At 41.3% G+C, this 24409-nt stretch overlaps 1 protein-coding gene across 35 annotated transcripts; it reads right to left on the reverse strand.

The window, feature by feature from the left end:
* Window positions 1-23939, reverse strand: LOC127325937 (proline-rich receptor-like protein kinase PERK8). Of its 35 annotated transcripts, none has more exons than XR_011747177.1 (14): window positions 23369-23934; window positions 22070-22234; window positions 21774-21985; window positions 20760-21085; window positions 19800-19893; window positions 19624-19710; window positions 19338-19541; window positions 10716-10868; window positions 10263-10420; window positions 5730-5820; window positions 4315-4414; window positions 4037-4219; window positions 3593-3719; window positions 2431-3470 (listed from the first exon to the last, which is right to left on the reverse strand). XR_011747177.1 is itself a non-coding variant. In XM_071822570.1 (13 exons), the coding sequence occupies exons 10-12, from the start codon at window positions 4397-4399 to the stop codon at window positions 3698-3700; spliced, it is 303 nt and encodes a 100-aa protein (XP_071678671.1). In that variant the 5' UTR covers window positions 4400-4414; window positions 5730-5820; window positions 10263-10420; window positions 10716-10868; window positions 19338-19541; window positions 19624-19710; window positions 19800-19893; window positions 20760-21085; window positions 21774-21985; window positions 23369-23935; the 3' UTR covers window positions 2431-3470; window positions 3593-3697. The 35 variants fall into 35 exon arrangements, 16 of the variants coding, with proteins under 16 accessions (XP_071678671.1, XP_071678676.1, XP_071678675.1 ...); XR_011747178.1 differs by lacking the exon at window positions 22070-22234 and adding an exon at window positions 23114-23200; XR_007867454.2 differs by lacking the exon at window positions 22070-22234 and having other exon boundaries at window positions 21752-21985.
* Window positions 23940-24409: the final 470 nt, after the last annotated feature.

Consider the following 24409-nt stretch of genomic DNA (forward strand, 5'->3'; position numbering starts at 1 on the left):
ATACTTAACTGAGAACATACAGAGGTTGCATAGCCAGAGCATATCCAATACTTAACTGAGAACATACAGAGGTTGCTGAGCAAATACATACGAACAGAATGTGAAATCAATCCTTTTCCACGCCTTCAAGCTCAACTTCCACTAATTCAGTAAAAAGGGAGCAATATCATACACATTCACGTGTACAGACTACATAACACATGATTTCATTCACGTGTAAAAAATCCAAAGGATTTGCTTATTCCTATTAATTTCCTAAGAACAAATTAACTTCCACTATTTCCTAAATTTGATGTATTGCACACAGATGCCCTGGCGGATCTTAGTAGGGGCTAAACCAGGCCATGCCCCGCCCTGGATTTTTACCAAAAAAATACTATACCAATCAGTTGGTAGCCTAACAATTAAATCCCAGTTAATCAGGTCGGTAGTACTGCAGCCACGAGACTAGGACCATCGTCGATTCAGCCATTCTCCATATATCATGGTTGTGTTGCGCTAGCCATTGAGCCAAAAGGTTTGGAAATTCAGAGGCCCAAGCAGACAGGAATTCAGGGAAAGGATTCGACCAGCGGCTGCCGGTCGCCGTAATCTCACATCGTATGCCCAACTGTCCAAGGGTTGCGATGCAAGCACTAGCCCAATGTCTAGGTGCCAGGCAGCGTCAGGTGCAGAATTAATCGAGCAGTTCAATTAAAATTTTCCTTTAATTGCGTCAAGACAAAGAACCAAAACCTGTATTTTATTTCTTTCCCAATTTCTTAGCTACTCATGGATTAATTGAAAAGAAAATCCCTAACTCTGAATTACCATGCGCACCAGCAACATACTGTCCCGGTTCTGAAATAAGCCTGGCAGATTTGTATAATTCGCTTATATCTACACACTAAAATACATCTAGATACATGCAAATCTATACAATACCGCAACACTTACTTTCAAACGGAGGGTGTACTAGCTAAGATGTGATTCTTTTTTTCTCTTCTTTAATTTGGCCCGCCCAAATCTATACAGATGCGAGACTCACGAGATTATTTCAAATAGGAACAAGTACCCAGATTGGCTATACCTTGTTACTGTCTATTCATACAAACTATGGCATCAGAGCCCAGGAGATAAACAAGATTGGCTATACCTTGTTACAGAACTTGAGTAGCTTTTGTCATTGCTCCAGCCACTGTCATTGGCTTTCAGCTGCCCAGAAAACGATTAAGAACATAATACTATAACTTCATGAAACATGGAAAACACTATACATACTTCTATAATATGCATTCCATGCAGTGGCAATTGTAGACTGGACTCATCCATGCAATGCCCTTGCCAATCCATAGGCGGTGGCATTATTGGCAGAGGAGGTGGAATGGCTGCTGCAATATTGATACATAAAAATATCCAGCTTTTAAATTTTGAACGAGCTAATTCTCCAGGTTCATGGAAATCAATGCAGGGCTATGATAAATTTGTACCTAAACTTTCGCTAAAGTTTGTCAACTCACCACACCATCACACACTCATTTCAGTGAATTCAAAGTAACACATAGAAAATTGCAGCAGACCAAAAATTCTACCAAGAAACGAACAAGCCTCAGTTATACCTTCCAAGATCGATCATTGGTCCAGGATTCCAGGTAACCTGCTTGGCCTGCAATAATTTCAACTGACCTTGTAAAATCAAGATAATCTCAAGACTTCAGAGAATCAATAAACCTCAAACATGAAAAAAGTGACCTCTGAAAGTTTGTAATGCATGCCTCCGGCGGCCGACGGAGATAGTGGCAGGAAGGTGTGTGGTGCTGATTGATGTCTACGCCCCCCTCCTTTTCCTGTAGACAGTGTTGGGCCTCCAAGAGCAGAGGTTTGTAGAACAGCAGCAAGTTTTCCCTTAAGTGGATCACCCAAGGTTTATCGAACTCAGGGAGGAAGAGGTCAAAGATATCCCTCTCATGCAACCCTGCAACCACAAAGCAAGAAGTCTCTTGTGTCCCCAACACACCTAATAGGTGCACTAGTTCGGCGAAGAGATAGTGAAATACAGGTGATATGAATATATATGAGCAGTAGCAACGGCACCAGAAAAGTGCTTTGCCCGGGACGATAAACAAGCGGTAGTAACGCAGCAGTAGTAACGCAAAGAAACAAAGAAACAAGCAGCGATAGCAGTATTTAGGAACAAGGCCTAGGGATCATACTTTCACTAGTGGACACTCTCAACATTGATCACATAACAGAATAGATAAATGCATACTCTACACTCTCTTGTTGGATGATGAACACCATTGCGTAGGATTACACGAACCCTCAATACCGGAGTTAACAAGCTCCACAATTCAATGTTCATATTTAAATAACCTTAGAGTGCAAGATAGATCAACACAACCAAACCAAGTACTAACATAGCATGCACACCGTAACCTTCACACTATGAAAGGAGGAATAGATCGCATCAATACCATCATAGTAATAGTTAACTTCATAATCTACAAGAGATCACAATCATAGCATAAACCAAGTACTTCATGATGCACACACTGCCAACATTACATCATGGAGGAGGAATAGACTACTTTAATAACATCACTAGAGTAGCACATAGATGTATAGTGATACAAAACTCATATAAATCTCAATCATGTAAGGCAGCTCATGAGATTATTGTATTGAAGTACATGGAAGAGAGATTAACCACATAGCTACAGCGGAGCCCTCAGCCTCGGGGGTGAATTACTCCCTCCTCATCATGGAGGCAGCGATGGCGGTGAAGATGGCGGTGAAGACGGCGGTGGAGATGGCTCCGGGGGCAATTCCCCGTCCCTACAGGTGGTGCCGAACAGAGAGTTCTGTCCCCCGAATTGGAGTTTCGCGACGGTGGCGGCGCCCCTGGAGTCTTTCTGGAGTTTCGTCAATTGGTCCTGCGTTTTTAGGTCGAAAGGGGTTTTATAGGCGAAGAGGCGGCGCAGGAGGGCTGACAGGGTGGCCTCACCCTAGGCCGGCGCGGCCAGGGTCTGGCCCGCGCGGCCCTATGGTGTGGGGCCCCCCTGGCTCTCCTCCGACTCTCCTTCGGTGTTCTGGAGCCTTAGGGAAAAATAGGAGGTTTGGCGTTGATTTCGTCCAATTCCGAGAATATTGCCCGAACAGCCTTTCTGGAACCAAAAACAGCAGAAAACAACAACTGGCCTTTCGGCATCTCGTCAATAGGTTAGTTCCGGAAAACGCATAATAATGACATAAAGTGTGAAAAAAACATGTAGATATCATCAATAATGTGGCATGGAACATAAGAAATTATCGATACGTCGGAGACGTATCACTGATCCTGAGCCATACGCGGCTGACTCACACAGCTACCTCAAGTTGCGGGCACCTAGACCGTTTGCGGACCGCTGAGCCGAGCACAAACATCAATCGATGGCTATGTCTAGCTGGGCATCGCTGGGACGAGTATAGTGAGTGAGGACATGGAAACAACCCTGCACGGGAAGCTAGACTTAATTGATTTTATTACCTTGGGGCAAGTACAGTGCATAAGTACTAGAGATATAGATACATTTCTGGGCATACAAGAAGTCAAGAACTCAATTGATTTTATTACCTTGGGTGCTAGACTTAAATCCACAAGTCTTCTAGCAATCTTTGGTCGCTCTTGCCTTGATCTCAGGAGTTGTCCACACGACAGCCAATGCTTATTTAAAATTAACTATAGCAGAAGTAACCTCATGCTGAAAAAAGGGACGAGAGTACATGGTGAGCAGCAGAAAAGCAAGGTAAGAATTGAAATTGTCTCAAGAATCTGGTATGTACGTGCAAGTACGAACATCTACACAGGTTACTTAACATCCATATTCAGATAAAAAGTTTTAATAAAATGTTCTAACGATTCCATATACAGATAATAGCTTAAACTATGACTGAAACTGTATTCTTGCATCATGCTTTTTCAGAGAAAATGCGCTTATAAGATTACAAGAACTATGCTACTGAACTTTGTTCAGGAATTCATATCAGAGCAACTAACCATAGAATCAGACCAACTAACCATAGAATCAGACCAACATTAATTTTGGAGTGGGTATACCCAGAGCTGTAATCCTGGCTGTCGAAGGCCATCCTCTGGAACTGCCTGATGCCCACCGTGTTCGAGACATTGAACATCTGGCTCATCCTAGGTTGCACGTCGTTGGTCAAGTCCACATTGTTGAAGGTCAGGCTGTCTAGAATCCTAACAACTTGAAAGACAGTCGAAGAAGGTCCATGGTGATATATATATATATATATATATATATATATGCATTGTTAAGGTAGTTTAATCCGTACCTGCCCCATCTTTGGGCTCCTTGAAGCCGAGTGCCGGATGCACGCCCGGCCGCGACCGCCTTGATAACATGGCACATCTCCACATCGTCAAAGTTTGCGACTAGGGGTAAACTTACGAATTAGAGAAGAAATACAGCAGTATAAATTAAACTATGCACAAACTAATTCATCATGTTCCTAACTATCTTATTATTTTTTAACTCCATGACTACCTTTCACATATGTGTTTAATTGATATTCAGATGGGAGAGATTGTGGAAAATGATAAGAAAGAGAGTGAATCAGGAGACAGCGCTCAGGTAAGGCAATTCATCATCTTGCTTATGCTCTTTTTTAAACTCTATGATACCGTTCAATTTATGATGTTAATGCATGTCAAGGCAATCATCATCTAGATGACTACCTTTACTATTTTTTAACTCTATGACTACCACATGTTCATAGGTGAGCTCAACGGATGTTCAGGGTAGTGCTGATGCTATTGGAAAGCGTACAATGTTGCCGGGAACATTTATCGGTGGTCCACGTGACAAGATGCGTCGCTACATGGGTGCTCTGGCCTTGGTGTGGCAGCGGACATCTTTTTTACCAATTAGTTATAATTAGTTGTTCCTATATGAAAATGGGTTTCTATAAAACCCTACGTCTCGGAAGGCAATGAGTACATGAGATGGGTTCCTATTCTCATAAACAACAAAGACTCATATGTGGTCATGGATTATTGTTAGAACGAAATACTTTGTAATTCTTGTCAAGTAGGGGATTTGGCTTATAATCTTTTTTATCCCTATGACACATTATGAAAGGAAAACATGCATCAATAAAATTTAACCTTCTACGAAACACATGTGAGCAAAACTGGTAGAGCTTCCAAGGCAAAAATAGCCAATACGTGGAGTAAGACAAAGAGGCAAAAATAACCTTCAACATTTTATACTAAGCAAAAACCGGCATACAATAATAGACAAATTTAAATAAAATAAAATATTTGTAATAAAGCATCTCATTTAATAAACCCAAAATTTATGTGGATCAAATCAATGCGTAAGTCAACTCGACCCAAATAGTATCTCCGGATGCTCTCATTTAATAAACCCAAAAATTACGTGGATCAAATCACTGAATAATTCAACTCGATCCAAATAGTATCTCAAGATGCTCTCATTTAATAAACCCAAAAGTTACGTGGATCAAATCAATGAGTAAGTCAGGAGATTGGCTATAGGATCTCTGGATGTTGAAATCAACTCGACCCATAAATCACGCTATGGATTCGGTGATTATGTAATTACTTAATTTACGATAATTGTGCACACATAAAAATGGTATCCGGAGATACCCAGCATCCTGCTATTGTAATGGTAATTAAAACTTCTACCAAAATTGCGATAAGGAAGCAGACATATAAAAGGTACCCTCAAGCTCCGCCGGGGAGAGATCTCATCTATCCAGATTTTAACCTGCCCATTCTTCAAACAAGTTTTCAAGGGACATCAAAAGTCGGACCTGCAGAGAAGTTCATCTCGTTCAAGGTATGTAATCAAATCTCTATAATACAAGCTGACGCATCATCACCCTCTCTCCATTCATTTTTGTTGTTATAAACCAAATGTACACCAACTAAAATTAATCCTAGCCCCATGTAATGGCTTTCAAGGTCTAAATACGTTCATTAGCCATCTACTGGCTTTCATGGTCTGAATCTGTTCTTTAATTAGGTGAAATTTAGATGCCTGATTAGCTGTATCATCCCCTGTTTGATTCGAAATTTCAAGAACAAGCATTTGGTTCAAAGACAAACTGGACTATATGTCTGCATCTTGACTACAGTAAACTTAAAAATTAGCAGATCTTCTTAGACATCTAAATTTCCATTACTACGTGTCTCAATTTTAAAAAATTCTATAATTGAGATGCAGCAATTATCGTAATTTAATTGCTGAATTAGAGAATAAGAGTCACTATTGTTTGTTGCTGCTCTTGTTTGAGAGAGAGATGAGAGAACTTGCTACTGCTGCTTTACCATTACTATGAGTAGCATATTAGAAGGCAATGGTAAATACATCAGTAGAACAATATGTCTTTGGCAACAAAATATTATGATATATTAAAATTATGGATACAACTGTAGCTGTTTTTACTGTGATAGTAGGCATAAACCAGTAGGTCGTATGCTGTTTCTACTCTCTTCCATGTTCAGTTTATTGTTATATGCATGTATGGAATCCGACCTACTTTTATGTGAACATTACATCTGCCAGTATATAAAAATAAATTCATCATATTGCTGACTAACTTTTTAATTTTTAACTCTATGACTACTTTGCATAGATGAGCTCAACCGATGTTGAGATGGGAGAGATTCAGCTAACTGATATGAAACAGGGTGAAACGGCATCCTTCGCTCAGGTAAGGCAATGAAAAATGATGTTATTGCACATTATCACATCCCATTTAAAAAAAACAATCAATCATCTTGCTGACTATCTTTTTTTAACTCTATGGCTACTGTTCATAGATGAGCTCACCCGACGGAGAGGTGGGAGAGATAAAAGAAAATGATAATAAACAGATTGACATCGTAGGCAACGCTCAGGTAAGTGAATTGAATAGAAAATGATGGTAATGCACATTACCACATACCATTTAAATAAAGCAATTCAGAATGTTGCTGACTTACTTTTTTTTAACTCTACTATCTTTCATAGATGACCTCAACCGATGTTGAGATAGGAGAGATTCAGGAAAATGATATGAAACATAGTGAAACAGCATGCAGTGCTCAGGTGATGCAATGAATAGAAAATGATGTTATCAACATTCTATTAAACAATCCATCATCTTGGTGACTACCTTTATAACTCAATGGCTACTGTTCATAGATGAGCTCAATCGACGGAGAGGTGGAAGAGATTAAAGAAAATGATAATAAACAGATTGACATGGTAGGAAGCTCTCAGGTAAGTGAATTTAATAGAATGCTGCTGACTAAGTTTTTTTTAACTCTACTACCTTTCATAGATGAGCTCAACCGATAGAGAGATGGAAGAGATTACGGAAGATGATAAGAGGCTTGACGATATTAAAAAAATACATCATGTCTTTCCCTCCAACAACCAAGTTGGTCCGGATACATGACTCATGCTTAAGGCGCAGTGATTTTGAAGAGTGCTTATTTCCAAACAATGGATGGTTGGATGGAGACGTGAGTAAAGTTATAATTTGAAGAGTGCTTATGTCCACATTATTTCCACATTTACTCAGAACATCATGTAATTATTGTATATCAATGTTATAATTTGACAACTTCTTCTTTGATCTTACAGTGCATTAATGCTTACACTTACTGCTTGAGGGCGAAAGAACACCTAACCAATAAGGCTGGTGGAAAAGTTTGGTACGAAAGCACACATATTTCTCAATTAATGCGGAAATATGCCAACAATAACATAAGCGATAAAGATTGTGATGGTATTATAAAACGTGTGCGTATCTACCTAGAACATGACATGGTAAGTTCAGCATAATTTACCGAGTTCAATTTAGTTATAAAAATACTATTGCTGCCACTTACTTTTTTTGTGATCAGATTTTTATACCGTTTAACGAAAATACAAATCATTGGGTTTTCTGTAATGTCGATGTGCGCAACCGCCGTATACAAATTCTTGACTCCTTTGGTTCAACAAAAGACCGCACCGACTTACAACAGACGGTAATCACTTTATACTCTCATATTTATCATTATAATTGTTTGTGAAATAACGTCTACCTTTTATATCACCATGTCATTTCCTTTTCTATTTAACAGCTACAAGGCCTTCAAAATCAGCTTCAACTTGCTACTCAGAGGAGTGATTTTAATCTAGGTGAAAAGTGGCAAGACCTGGAGGTAACTACATGGAAGTGGGTGGAGTGTATTCAGCAACCATTACAGACAGATAGGTATGTTACAGTTGTATTGCCTTTTGGACTATTCGATAATTTCTTATACTTGTAGATCCATGTAGACCAACATTTTTTTTACACTATTGCAGCTCATCATGCGGTTTGTTTGTCCTCAAACTCATGGAAGAGTGGACAGGCCAAGAACTAGCTCATCCTGTAACTCAGGTATTTGCAGAAGGATTCAAATATTATATTATATAAGTATGAAGATCAATTCTTCCATGAATTAATTATACTCCCTAATTTGCAGAATGGACTCGAACTATTCAGGAAACAGTTACCATTTATCCTACATAATACTGCCTTGAATATGTTAAAAGGAACCCCGGAGTTTGCAAAGCCTGATACGAAGGGAGACCCAAGTGATATCCTCATGTGGGACAGTAATGGTCCTCCTCCCACTGAGTTTACACAACTACCTCAGGTTGCCAATGCCCCCACACCTCCCTTGAAGATTATCAAGAATTCGTTTAACAAGAATGAAGCACTTTCTAAAGTACGAAATTATATTCTGTCTATTAACGACAACGACGCCATGAAGTAAGTCCAAACTGCGCCATTTTCAATTTTGAGTTTTGTCCTGTAGTTAACTTTCTGGTTTGTTTTGTAGACAAATATGGGTGAAGAGCTCTAAGCCATATCCGATTAGCATCAGTCTTAAACAATTGAAAGACTTGCTAAACGATAAAAATGGTATAGACACTGATTCTTTCAACATGGCCGTACGGGTAAATGCTACTGACGTAGCGCGGTTGTTATTGGAGACTAATTATCACATTGTCGATCTCAGATTTTGCGTGAGTGGTTCTGTTTAAATTCATCTTACATGGTAACCACATGTCATGTTTCATCTAACTCTAATAATTCTCTCATCTCAGACCTTACTGACTGACTCCTCCACTGACCCAAAGAAACGTTTACCATTTGACAAAAAGCGCGAGATCATGGCAATGATGTGTGAACGTTGGCCAGGGATGGAGTTCCATGTGTCAGAGTGCAACTCGGTAAGACTGGTGAATTCTCCATGCAGTCTGAGTCCCAAGATGATAAACTTATTGGTCTCTTGATTTACCTACGTCCTAATATTTCATAATTCAAACTTATGCAGATTTTGGTACCATATCGCCCATCTCTACAATGCTACATTCTTTTTGTGTTCAACCTGGATAAACGGACGGTTACTCTAATTGATCCCAATCCTGAACCAGAAATGTATAAACCAGGACTTCATGACAAGTATATATTTAAGCTGAAAGAGATATCATTCTACCTGAACATTGCTCTTGGAGATGCAATCAAAGGCTGGAAAGATGACGTTTTTCTTTGGCGTCGTATCACACCATGTGGGTTGCCAATCAACAATGACAGGTTAGAATCCATGTAGTTATTAGTGATTTTCAAGATCTTGTCTACAATTTCGCTAACAACGTATGCTTTCTATATAGACTCATGTCAGGATTTTTGGTGCTATCATATATGTGGTGGTGGAATGGCCAAGAAGTTCCAGCAAATGTCAAGGTGGGTACTAAATTTTGGTGCTAACATATAAACTGTAAATTTGAACTCTTGGGCAGTATTGACGTATAATTCATGTCTAGGTTGGTTACGCACTGCGGAACAAAGCGGTGATACACATGCTGTCCTACATGGATAACGAGTCTGAAGCCAACATCCCAGAACATGTTAAAGATTTAGTCAAAATGGTTGGCTCAGAATTTTTTCTTTGAAAAATTGTTGTTTCGGTATTTTGAACACTCTCAGTTTGTGGATTTATAGTCAACTCCTGTAAAAGACCTTAGCGGTTTTCGTTTGAATGCTGGATAATGCTATGAGCAGATTTTATATAAGTTGATGGCGCAACAAGTATTTAATGCCTTTGGACAGATTAAAAAAATATTATTGATATCCACTCTCAGATATCAGTAACAATGCATTTTTACAATGCAGAAAGAAGTGTGCATGCACATCTTGAATTACACCGAGAGGGACAAAGGGTGTACCTGCCAGCTTTGTTGCTCACTTGAGTTACTCTACATTGTGTGTCCAGTAATGCCTTCACAATTTCATGTGATGCTGGTCCAGAATTTCATTTTGCCAAGTTATGTGCTCTATGGATGAATTTTCTCTATTGAATATTCCTTCCATAATAGCCAATAACCTGAAAATTTTTGGTACAAAATCTCTGAAATATTTTCCTTAGGTATTACCGAAAGACTAGGCGTCCATAGGTGTGGAGGTGATGTGATGTTTGTTCACTATTACATGATGCGGTGTGGTAATTACATTGCTTATGTTTTTAGTTAATCTCTACTACTTAAAATTTAGCTATACAAAATGTCTTATATTATTGGACAGGTTTCAACAAAATGATGAGACATTTCAACAAAATGTCTTATATTATTGGACAAGTTTCAATTATACAGCTGCACAAATAGGCTAAAGACAACTATCACCTTTGATTCCACCTTAGCTGGTTGGCCTTTTCTCAACAGCTATTCCCTTGACCCAAGATTTTAACTTTGTAAATTGGTGGACTGATCCGAGAATCCACCTACTTGTCTGACCATCAACTCCTCCAGCTGCTCAAGAATAATATACCCGTGCGCCTAAAACAAAACAAGTACAACAAGAGTTCAGAACCATGTAAGCCGTGAAAAAATAACTGGTCAAATACACCCATGTGCATGTTAAAACATTGTGTTTAAATTTGATAACACATCTAAACAAAGTAGCATAGTTTAATTGTCACGGCTAGCAAATTTGGATAACACGCATAAATAAATCTAATATCTGCTAATGAAAGGCAAAAGGTGAAATTTCAAATTGTGGCAAAGTACGAAAAGTGGAGTGGCATAGACATAACCTATGACACAAAAGAATAAAATGTGATGAGCTATCCATCGGTTACAAGCTGCACGAATTTTATATGTCTGTTAATTTTAGATGTGGCAGTAACCAGTAGACTGAACTGTTCATGAGGGGTTTTTTTTATTCCACTGAAGCGCAAATGGGTGGATACCATAAAAAATACCTAAGATTCCAATGAAGATAATAAGGAAATTAAAATGAGCGAAAATAAGGAAATAATAATCATCAATTGGTCCAACATGCAATTAGTTGCTAAAACTGGTGGCATCCTTCATAAACTCTTGATAATTAAGATGAGAGATCACCTTCTTTATTCAATAGGATTTTTAATAATCACCTTCCCAAATTTCCTACCCTTTCCCAAATTTCTCTCTACTCCCAGCCAAATTAAGATGACAAAGATGACAGATCACCTTCCTTATGCAAGCCACGTAATACTTCCCAAGTTTGGCTCCCTTACCAAATTCTGAAATACTGCTCCAAGCTGAATTCTCCAAACTGACAGAGTTATCTCAAATTTCAGCCACTTTGATTGCTCCCATACAATTAGCACGGTGAACAAACAACGACCTATGCAAACAGGTACGGCGGTGGAAGATTCCAAGGTCCTGTCGACGACTCTATTTGATCTCTGGTACGTTCTACGAATCATTCATGCTTCAAGCGTCTAACTACCATCCGACAGCATGCAAATCATTTGATTGCTACACTTTTACCTTGCAGATGGATCCATCAAAACGATCAAGTGAACGTTCTCCTTTCAAAGACTTGTCCAACACAATCAATACAAGTAACAACTATGATATATATAATGTGCAAGTCAAAGAACTGATGCTGAATAACTGATTATGTTGCGTATTTTATTAGGTGTCGCAGACAACAGTAATGGAGGAAAAGATGCTAAACAACGCAATAGACAACGTCGACAGAGATATGAGCAGATGGATCCACAAAAGAAAGAAGAGCTACTTAAGAAGCGTCATGAATCCTATCAACAGAAGAAAGCTAAACTACAAAGTACATCATCTTTTATAGCCACATGTTCCCATGGTTTATTCAATTTATAGGCACTATGTTCAATTTATGTCTATATAATGCCAATGAACGACATGCTTTTTCGGTTTTAACCAGGAGACACTGCTAGCAACAAGGAAAATGTTGTTCCTTCTGAAGATGATGAATGGCTAAGGAATGACAACTATCAGAGACAGTCAATCCCTACCGGTATGATTGCTAAACTACAAAGTACAACATCTGTTACAGGCACACAAGATGGAGGTCCATCTGCACTTTCTGAATTAGAAAGCATACCCACTGTTAAAGGTGCACTAAACCACATGTTCCTTGGTTTTTTGCAATTTATGGCCACTATGTTCAATTCTACAATGCCATTGAACGACATCCTTCTTGTGTTTTAACCAGGAGACGCTGCTAACAACAAGGTGGTCCCTGCTGAAATTGACGCATACCAAATGCAATCACCTCATATGTCATCTCAAGGGCAAGGAAGTATCGTCACTGGTATGAAGTCACCTAAAACCTCTATAAGAAATAAGTTCAACTATGTAATAATTCATATGTAATGTATCTACAACGGTGAACAAGGAAAATGAAGCACCTTCAATGAACAAGGAAAATGAATTTCCTTCTGAAGATGATGATTGGCTAAGAAGGAATGACAACTACCAAAGGCAGTCAATTCCTATGACATTTGAAGGGCAAGAAATCATCCCTACTGGTATGATTGCAGCTTATTCATGTTTAGTGTGTGAAGCTGCATCGCCATACAGAATGATATAAAAATTATTAATGTTGTTTGCTTATACTATGTAGATATAGTTGACATGGAGAACTGCACTCAGCCACAACCCATTGTTAATCGCACAGAGAAAAAGAATGAGCGGAAAAGGGAACGATATACACAAATGAACAACGATAGTAAAAATGAACTACTAGCAAAAAGACGCGCAACTTATCATCAAAAGAGAACATTAGCAGGTAAGTGTTTTGTTATTGATGATCACTCAATATCTACATGCACTCTTGCTTACAAGCATTTTATCATTCATGTTAACAGAGCACATTGAAAAAACACGTGCAAGGGATAGGCTCCGTTATGCCGATATGAGTCCTAAGAAAAAGTGCTCTAAGAGTGCTCTCCGAGAGTTATGACGCAACCATCTGAATAAAGAATCTTTAGCCATGGAGAACCCATGTTGGACCCCTGAGGTTGTTCATACCCCTGATACTCAAGGCTCCATACCCACATGTGATTGGCATATCCCTGAGTTTAGTGGAACACCTATATATATCGAACCTATTTCAGAGCAAATGTCAGGGGAGGTGACGCCTAACAAGGATGTTACTAATAAGTCACGGAGAAAACATGTAACACCTGGAGAAAGGCATGTCTTGCTAGGTCTTCGAAATGAAGCATTCTGTGCAAATAGTAAGAAGCATGTTATACCGTTGGCAGATGAAACCTGTCAATGAGCATGGAAGGCGTAAATGGTTCCGAGACACCAACACAATCAGCCGTCTTTAACGATGGTAATGTTCATGTCTTCATTTTATTTTGCTCCAATTAATTCGTTAACGGTTCTGATGATCATACTTTCATGCATTAGGAGTGCCTAGACAATTATATAGGAGCTGAAACATATTGCCATATCTAAATACTTTCATGCTGTGTACGCAGAAACTACGCCTCCAATGCCCAGCATTGTTCAACAACTTCAAACACAGTCACCAGCCAATGATGACGGTAGTCATTTTTCACATATTAATTCCATGTCCATTTGAAATATGTTTTCATATAATTAGATAATTATATAATACAGGCAATGACGAGGGTGTCATATTGGAAGAAGACTCCGAAGATGAGGAAGGTTACATGTTTGCCGGACAAGGTAATTTGATCATGTTACAGACCATACTGTGCACATATTGCACATAGTATTGAGACTAATGTTGTTATCCACCATTTCAGAAGATGATGGCGATGAGGATGTGGAAACAGATGAGGTCCGTGATGGCTCTGGTTCGGTTCCAAACGTCCTAGATCCATATGACATGGTGTACAGCAAAATACCAACTGAGACGCACATGCTCAAGCCTGTTGACAACTGCCAACATAAGCATTGTGGTGCAAAGAGGTTCGAGCATGAGCCACCAGGGTTTTGCTGTCGTAATGGGCAGATCAAGCTAGCCGACACAGATACACCACCCGAGCTCATGAGGCTTTGGACGAGTGAAGACCCTGATGCTAGGCATTTCCGTGATAACATAAGGTTTTTCAATGGGCATTTCTCGTTCACCTCACTATACTGCAACCTTGATGGTGATACCACTAACACATCAAAGCATCCTATCTACACTTTTCGTGCTCATGGCCAAATGTACCACAACATAAGGTCATTTGGCAGAATAGATGGTTTGCAAGGGAGTCACCTGGAGTTTTACTTCTTTGATGATGTCCCCAATTTAGAGCACAGGTATCGTAGCTGCCGCAAAGAGCAGTGCGCAAAAGACAAAGAAGTAATCACACAGATGGTCAACATACTGAAAGGAAACCCATACTCTGAACATCTACGGAGTATGGGAGAGGTTAAGGATGTTGATGATTATCGTATCACACTAAACCTTGACCAAAGGATGGACCAAAGGAGATACAATGCACCAACCACTTCCGAAGTAGCCGCAGTGTGGGTGGAAGGAAGCGAACGACAAAGACAGTTCGACCACAGCGTGATCTTGCAAGGGAAAAACAGAGATATTTTTGGTATCAAGTCCTATCATGGATGCTATGACGCACTGTCCTACCCACTATTCTTCCCTAGAGGCGAGCTTGGGTGGCATACCGATATCCCGAAGAGAAATGTATCCTATGATAATGTGATGGCGGCACGTGCAGCTCGTCTAGCTCGTCGTAATAACGATGAGTCCTCTCAATCCCCCCACGATAATAATGATGATGGCGACGAAGATAATGATCCAGGTTTGTGTTTTAATTATTTTTTACATGCGAAGTCCATGGTAAAACATATGATCTCCCGTTTCTAACACCACTCATTCTAAATTCTCTGTGCAGCTTCGGGAGGAAATAAATGTGTGTCCGTGAGGGACTACTACTGCTATAAATTCCAAATGCGTCCTGGGATATTTAACCCCATCCTGCATGGAAAGCGTCTTTTTCAGCAGTTCGCGGTCGACACATATATCAAGATCGAGAACTCACGGTTGGACTATATGTGGAATCATCAAGATAAGATAAGGGCAAACCTGTACCAAGGGCTGATGGACAGCTTGCATGCCGGTGAGGGTAGCGTCGATGCCATTGGAAAGCGTACAGTGTTGTCGGGAACATTTATCGGTGGTCCGCGTGACAAGAGGCGTCGCTACATGGATGCTATGGCCTTGGTGCGGAAGTACGGCAAGCCGGACATCTTTCTCACGATGACATGCAATCCTAACTGGGATGAGATCAAGCGCGAGCTATACCCTGGCCAGACACCTCAAGATCGCCCAGACCTTGTTGTGCGTGTATTTAAGGCAAAATTGGAGGAACTCAAGAATAAGTTGTTTCAAAAGGACATCCTCGGGAAGGTAAAGGCATATGTGTACGTGGTGGAGTTCCAAAAGAGGGGCCTTCCACATGCACACTTCTTGCTCATCATGGAGGGGCGATACAAGCTCACATGTCCTGAACAGTATGAAAAGCTTATCTCAGCGGAGCTACCTAATAAGATAAAGTACCCAGAACTGTACAAGATGGTAGTGAAACATATGATGCATGGCCCATGTGGTGTTTTGAACCCTGATTGTCCATGCACGAAGGGCCGTCCTTCTTGCAAGAATCAGTACCCTCGACCTTTCAATGCGGCTACCTTACAGGGAAAGGACTCATACCCTCTATACAGACGACATAACGATGGTTGCAAAGTAATGGTCCGAAAGGCTTGGCTAGATAATAGGTAGGTTGTCCCATACAACCCTCACCTTTTGCGTCACTTGAATTGTCACATCAATGTTGAGGCATGCTCAAGCATAAAGGCCATCAAGTACCTATTCAAGTACATATACAAGGGGCATGATCGGGCGTCTATCACAGTGAGCGAGGCTGGCAGGACAGATAGCAATGGGAACATAGATGAGATCAACCAGTATAGAGACGCGAGGTGGGTGACTCCTCCTGAAGCCTTGTGGAGGATATACGGCTTCGAGTTGAGTAAAAATTACCCACCTGTGATGCAGCTGCAGCTCCATCTAGAAAATTGTCACATGGTTTCGTTCAAGCAGGGCCAAGATATCCAACAAGTAGTTAACCGTCAAGGTGTTGAGAAGTCAATGCTTACAGAGTACTTTGCGGCAAACAGATTACATGAGGAGGCCCGTGGTATCTTGTACAGGGATTTCCCCGAATGGTACACTTGGCAGAAAGGTAAGAAAGGTGAGGATAAACACTGGCAGAGAAGGGCTGTAAAAAAAGATGGTACACCTACGAAAAGGATACAAGTTGGAAGGATTGTGTCGGCTCACCCAGCGGAAGGGGATCGCTATTACCTGCGAGTCCTTCTAAACCATGTCACTGGGGCCACCTGCTACGATGACCTCAAGACGGTTGATGGCCAGCTATTGGGATCCTTTCGTGAAGCTGCAGAGAGAAGGGGGTTGATCGAAGGGGACAACACGTTGGATGAATCCCTCACTGAATCGACACTCTTCGAGATGCCATCATCTCTACGAAGGCTCTTTGCGACAATATTGGTATTCTGCGAGCCTAGCGATGTGCGCGGGCTCTGGGATAAGCACTTGGATGCAATGTCGGAATACTATCGCCGCAACGATCCATCCAATGTTGCTGAGCAGAAGGTTTTGATAGATATCAGGAATATGCTACAGTCAATGGGCAAGGACATAAAGTCATTTCCTCTTCCTGATATCAATGAGGAATTTGACAGCGCCAACGGTGTGAAAGGGAGATCTTCGAGGAGTCTCTGATTGAGCCCAACGAGGAGGACATAAATCTATCAGACTCACTTAATACGGATCAGAAAAAAGCATATGAAAAAATTATGTCTGCTGTTTGTGGCGATGAGGGTGGAGTGTTTTTTGTGGATGGACCTGGAGGTACCGGAAAGACTTTTCTGTATAGAGCACTGCTCGCAACAGTCCGAGGTCAGAAAAAGATTGCTGTAGCGACAACTACATCTGGTGTTGCAGCTTCCATAATGCCTGGAGGGAGAACAACTCATTCCCGATTCAAGATACCACTGAGCATTGATGATGGCGGGTATTGCACCTTCACTAAACAGAGCGGTACTGCCAAGCTCCTACAGTCGGCTTCTCTCATTATCTGGGATGAGGCTTCCATGACAAAGAGACATGCAGTAGAGGCGTTGGATAACAGTATGTGGGATATAATGAGCCGTCCAGACCTGCCATTTGGTGGAAAGACAGTCGTGTTCGATGGGGATTTTAGGCAGGTCCTCCCTGTTGTCCGTAAGGGGTCGAGGGCTCAGATAATTGATGCGTCACTACGCAGGTCTTACCTTTGGGATTGCATGGCTCACCTAAAGCTCGAACGCAATATGAGGGCACACAATGACCCTTGGTTTGCAGAGTACCTACTGCGCATCGGTGATGGTAAGGAGGAGGCCAATGGTGATGGTGACATCCGTCTTCCTGACGAGATATGTGTGCCGTGTACTGGGAAGAAGGGCTCCGACCTTGATAAACTAATAGACAGTGTTTTCCCAGCCTTGGTGCTAACATGTCAGACCCAAACTACATCACCTCGAGAGAAATCTTGTCGACACGAAGTGATTGCGTTGATAGGGTTAATTTGAAGATGATCAATCGATTTCAGGGACAAGAGATGGTGTAACGTAGCTTTGATTGTGCGGTGGACGACCCTCATAACTACTACCCACCAGACTTTCTCAACACATTGACCCCTACTGGTCTGCCCCCACATTTGCTGAAGCTGAAGATCAACTGCCCTATCATATTGATCCGAAACATTGACCCCGCAAACGGACTTTGCAATGGCACGAGGTTGGTGGTTCGAGGATTCCAAAAGAATGTCATCGATGCAGAAATTGTTTTGGGTCAACATGCTGGAAAGAGGATCTTCCTGCCAAGGATCCCACTTTGCCCCTCTGATGATGAAATGTTCCCTTTTCAGTTCAAAAGGAAGCAGTTTCTTGTTAGGCTTAGCTTCGCCATGACGGTTAACAAAGCACAGGGGCAGACTATACCTAATGCCGGTATTTACTTGCCTGAGCCGGTGTTCTCTCAAGGGCAGCTATATGTCACGCTATCTAGATCTACCGCTAGACAGAACGTCAAAGTTCTTGTCATCCCAGATGGTGATAACAAGAACAAAAACTCTGATGAAAGCAAGAAGAAGAGGCGTCTTGTCAATAGCTACACAAAGAACATCGTTTGGAAGGAGATACTTACGTCCTAGGTGAGATATTTTGTTGTCGTACTTGTAGTATTCACTATGCTATCATTTTTTGAATACATAATAGGTTTCAAATTAGCTAGGATCATATTAGGTTCTGCATATACTGCAACTCCACAAAAGACATGCAAATACGAATGAAGCATAGAGACAACCTGCAGTACCAACTACAAAAAATTGTCCAGATTGATTGTATAGCATAAATAGCACCACCAGTTTACCAAGAATCAAAAGTAGCAGCTTACTCAATCCACCAGTTTAACTCTAAGCACCTTTTACCAGACATATATTTGCACCATAAAATAATTATTTCAGGAAATAGGCTTATGTACATATACAAGCAGTCAAGCATCACGTACTAAAACTAAAAATGCTTATATACATCGATGAGTAATCCTTGGAAGAGGGATAATTTACAACAGTAAATTCTGACATGATTCTACTATATGGCGCCTTATGGTCTAATACTGGCTTTGTAAACAGAACAAATGGTGGTTCTTATGATGGACACGGTTGAAAACAGGATCAACTGAGCATCAAACAGAAAACTAGAAACACACTTTTTTATTGTACATAGCTGAAGCAATGACACTGAAACTAAATGCAACCAGGAGCCTTTTAAACCATAGATTAAACTAGTACTAAAATGGTCTGAGATCATCATGTACATAAATAGTGTGAGCCAATGGTAATTACTAGGCTGGAATATAACATAACATTACTAGGCAGCCTGACTTACTTCAAATTGAGGAGATCTCCAATATTTAATAAGGTCCTTCCAATCAGCTTCACAAATTCTGTCATCACGTTTTTTCAATAGCTGTTCATTAGTCAATTCAGCATCAAACATTGTTTTATTTAAATCTGCCTGCCATTCCTTTCATTTTGTGTGTGAAGTGTTATCAATATATCTCAAAGTAGTTCAGTCCACCTCATAAAATGCCTGTTAAAATGAGAGAAAGGATGATGCTCAGCTAGATGGCTTTAACCAGAATGTATAAGATGTAAATTATGTACTGGAATACCTTTACGTCATCCCATCATCATGCACAAGTTTAGCATCGAATTCAGCAACCCTTTGTCCCGAAAGCACAAGTTTAAGCTCAATGTTCCTGCAGTTGGTTTGCCCAATCATTATGCACAAATGTTAGCCCACGCAAAGAATATAAGGCAAGAATAAGTGAAAAACAAAGGACCTGACCTGTGATCTCTCAGAGCAATGACCTACTTTTCAGATGTATTGGTGCTCATGAGAACATGTGTCAGTTAAGCACCGACAAACTGACCTATAACATCTGCAAAGTAAGACTCCGAGGTTATATCCAATCAGAAAATCAAGGCAGACATGATTATTTCGCTCCAACACGCTACTACATTGGAACAATTATCCAACAAATGTAATATTCATGCAGTAAAGATCATATGTTAAATACAAACATAAGTACTACTAAACCAATAAAAACAAAAATGCAACAAAACTTAACTTACTTTAGGTAATATTGGAAAATATATTGGATAGTGAGTCTGTTCTTAACTTCTTACTTTTCTTTTTCTGATAGTTTTCACATAGATCATAATAATCTTGAAACCAACCGAAGGAATAACCTTTGGGCATAGCACAATGATTCAGTCTGTTCTTAACTTAACTTACTTTAGGTAATATTGCAAAATATATTGGATAGTGAGTCTGTTCTTAACTTCTTATTTTTCTTTTTCTGGTAGTTTTCACATATAGCATAATAATCTTGAAACCAGCCAAAGGAATAACCTTTGGGCATAGCACAATGATTCAGACTACAAAATCTATCCATCTAAATCGAAGACATGTATGTGACTAAATTTAGAAATCAGAACCCCCAATATTAGAGTTCGTTTGGCACCTAGGCACCCCACAGGCTCATATGTCCACAATCCCCAGGTGCACAATTAAACCTAAAATTGCACTCCGGTAATACCAAATAAGGATATGCATTCCGCATTGTTTTTGTTGATTCCATTGTTCATATCTACCTACTGAGAAAAGACCACATAACATTAGAATAATCTCAGTGAGCCCTTAGCCAATTCAATACCAAGTCGAAACTACATGCCAAGCTAATGCAGCAAGAAGCTTCTAATGGGATAAGAATGAGGTGATCCTAACAATCCGCCTCAAACATACCTCCACGAGGAGGTAGTCCAAGTATGCACCAGAGATCAACACTCTGAACCCGCCTCGGCGATCCTGGTTGTTGGAGAACCCTTTGGCGGTAGCAGCACAATCCCTCCGCCGCGGGTATGAAGGTCGAGGAGGTCCAGGGCGGCAGCACCATAATCCCTCCGCCACGGGTATCAAGGTCGAGGAGGCCCGGGGCGGAAGAACCACAGTCCCTCCGTCGTCGTTGTCGAGCTCGAAGCGGTCCAAGGCGGCGCCGGTGCGCTGGGACGGCAGGAATTAGGAGGCAGTCCCGACGACAAACTTCTGGCACGTCTCGGCGAAGTATTAACCTGCGCCATGATAAAAGCAATGTTAGTCATGTCCTATACAAAACACCGAGGCTGAGTCTCTTGAGCAACACAGCTGCAGAATACTTGTCAATTTATGGTCAATTTTGACATTTGCAAATAATTCACTTTCATTGAGCAATTGCATCTTTGGTATGAAAAACAATAATACACGTGAGTTGTGTCATCTTTGGTATGTAAATAAGAACTCCTGGAGCTACAGTTTACTGTCCAGTGATAACAATACTAAATAAAAACTCCTCGAGATACTTTTTCTTGAGATTTCGCAATAATTTGGATACTATGGATCTGCAAAGCGGCCTCCATTCAGGATGTATTAAGGACTCATGACAGCAACGTAGGAAGTAGGTGATGTCTACTTTCAGGCATGTATGCTTTACAAGTTTACATGTCTCAGTAGGTTAGTACAGTAGCTACAGGTTAGTACAGTAGCTACAAATCAATATTAAGTAGGTGATGAGCAATGCTTGAAATTAATTTTGACTTCCCTTTTTTAGAGTGACTACAAATCAGTTTTAAGATGAACTATTAACATCAGGTCGCACATGTAGCAAGAAGTGGTTGCAAATCAGTTTTAGTTTCATATCTCTACTGCGATATGAATCTCTGCTGAAAATTAAAATTGCATGTATCAGTTTTGACCCACACCTGGCTGTGATTTCATTAATACCTTCATAAAAGCTGGCGGCGATGCTTCCGGTGGACCGGTTTGAGCAGCTTGACGTGGCGCGGAAGATCACCTCCAACGCACTAGCTTCCCACATTGTGCATCCCACATCGGGTGGCTGGAGACTGAGGCCACGGGATGCGCTCTCAGCTTGCCTAGCGCGATGACGCCATTGACCGCCTCAGTCGCGCCGACGACCAGAAAGTAGGTTTCCACTGCAATTGTGAAATAATAGCCTAATGATATACATACACCACCGCTTTATTCCTTTCCAAATCTAGATACATGTAGTTGCATACCATCTTAAGCACCATCCATACGTATCTTATGTGCTACTTCAAACTGGATCAGAAGATAGATAAGGAATGGCGGCACAAAACAACCCTATGAGATATGCTGTCTGTTGGTTTTACAGGGAGCTTTTTACTCTCCTAAATTAAACTCCCACAAGATATCTTTTTGCACTGCATTGTTCATCGTTACAGGATTAAAATCACAGGAAAAAAAATTTAATAAAAATGCAGTGGTATTTATTTAATATCATTAACTCGCACATTAGGGGCTTAATTAGTGTCCCTACTCCAGAGTTTAACTTAGGGTAATCAACCACGGTACGCAAAGATCAACATAGCAAGAACGGTTTTGAACAAGATGGGTTCTTGGTTTACTTGTTCCTATAATTCCCCACTTCTCTGTGACCCTGTTTGCACTGGTTTGTACACATGCGAGAGTGGCTGCCTTGTTTACCATTGTTACAAGTACATATCCCATCTTCAAGAACTATAATCTTTCATTTGTTTCAGTGCTTCGAGTGTGTTCTAATTGTTGGACCAATTCATCTTGATTTATGCTCACAAACCAGAATTCGATGAGAATTGGTATTTTTAAATCAAATTGTCCATAACGATTTAAAATCCCTATAAATGTTCGAAAGTTTTCTCTTGTTATCAGCTATGTTCCTATGTTTTGCAGACTCCACATAAGAAGCAAGCCGCTATAGATGTTCTTTGTCACTATTCACAATTTTCTATGGTGTGCATTGGTGAGGGAGTTTGCCCAACTGATCTCTGGTTGTGTCTTATGAAGGTATATTTCCTATCTTGTAACTAATGTGGTTTCTAACTGTTGTGCGTTTATTACCATCATTTATAATGTCTGTCCTAAGCATGTGAGTACTTGGTCTTGTAATAATGTCTTCTTTGGGTGCCATTGAACAAATGTAGAAAATACATCTATGATTAAAAATGCTAGAATTTATGCCTTATAGCTATGTGATTGGTATTGAACCTATGCTAGATAGAAACGACATAGCCAGTATCTAGACGAATAAGGAGATTTCTTACAAAATGGAGCATATTCTCCCAATTTGAAGATGGGGGCAGAGATACATTGGGGAATGCTTAAACTTGGCATGCGAATTTCCTTATTTCCTTAACAAAAAAGTTCACAATAAAGTCTCAAAATTTCCTAACAAAAAGCATATGTGCACAAAATATTTGCGATCGCCTACCAAATACCAATCATGTGGCAATATAAACAGGAAATATTTGCGATCGCCTACCAAATACCAATCATGTACCAATATAAATAGGCATTACCTATTATTCTCCACGCTGATCAATCTTCCCGAGCGGCATCAATCCAACATCACCACTATGAATTGAGGCCAAACAACACCACCCGCGCTCCCTCGAATCCTTTCGGAACCCTGGGATCTTCAACGGCACCGCGCCAGCGGTGAACCCTGGCTCATCCCTGCAGGCGCAGGGGAGGCCGGTCCGTCGCGAGGGAGCCGGCGGCTGGCGGCCGTGCGACGGAGCCGTGTGGCGGGGATGCGCGAGCGAAGATGGGGCAGGGGCCGCGCGAGGCAGCCGGTGGCAGGGGCGCGCGAGGGAGCGGGGGGCGGGGCCAGGCGAGCGAATCTGCGCCGGGCGGCCACGCGAGGGACCCGGGGCAGGAGCGCGCGACGGAGCCGGGGAGCGGGGCCGCGCGCCCAAAGCTCGGGCCGGCGGCCGCGCGAGGGAGCCGGGGGCCAGGGGCGGACGAGCTAAGCGGTATAAAGCAGTACAAGCCAAGCCAGGGGGACGGCGGCGGCAGGGCGAGTGAAATTGGGGGCTGACAATGGAGTCTCTAACCAGCAGTGAGAAAAAGGGGAAGTTGAGAGGTGGGAGACCACGGGGAAAGGTGCCAGTATTTTTATTGAGCCCTGCTATACACACGACGAATTCCGTCCGATACTCATACGATCCTGCGTAGGTGCGAATCTTCTCGCGCTGAGACAATGAAAGGCAAACACGCTTCAGGTCTGGGCTAAATACTTTTTTGTATTTTTTTTTTGCATAAAATCGTTGCAAGTTTTTTTCAGCGGTATTTTGCACAATCACACACACCAAATATGGTGTTTCCATTCCAGGATTCCAGCATGCGGCAAAAGGCATAGTCGACGCGCGCACCCAACGACCTCCTGAGACCAACGATCTCCTGAAATTTCACCGCGCACACCCATCTCCATTTCCACCTCCACTCTAGCACCGCCGCCACCCCTATTCCGCTCCGCTTCCGCCGCCGCTGCCTTGCTCGCCGTGGTAGATCAGTGATGTATCGGTACTCCAAATTTTTTTTGGCGCGCCGACGCTGCT

The sequence above is a fragment of the Lolium perenne genome, chromosome 6, assembly GCF_019359855.2.
Source record: "Lolium perenne isolate Kyuss_39 chromosome 6, Kyuss_2.0, whole genome shotgun sequence".
NCBI classification, from domain to species: Eukaryota; Viridiplantae; Streptophyta; class Magnoliopsida; order Poales; family Poaceae; genus Lolium; species Lolium perenne.

Excerpts from the sequence above, each read along its gene's own strand:
- LOC127325937 (XM_071822561.1), bottom strand. The coding sequence starts at position 4,399 with ATGTGGAGATGTGCCATGTTATCAAGGCGGTCGCGGCCGGGCGTGCAT. Across the intron at positions 4,227-4,314 it reads GGAGCCCAAAGATGGGGCAG|TTGTTAGGATTCTAGACAGC; the intron begins GTACGGATTAAA and ends CTGTCTTTCAAG. Across the intron at positions 3,720-4,015 it reads TTAGTTGGTCTGATTCTATG|CATGAGGTTACTTCTGCTAT; the intron begins GTTAGTTGCTCT and ends CCCTTTTTTCAG.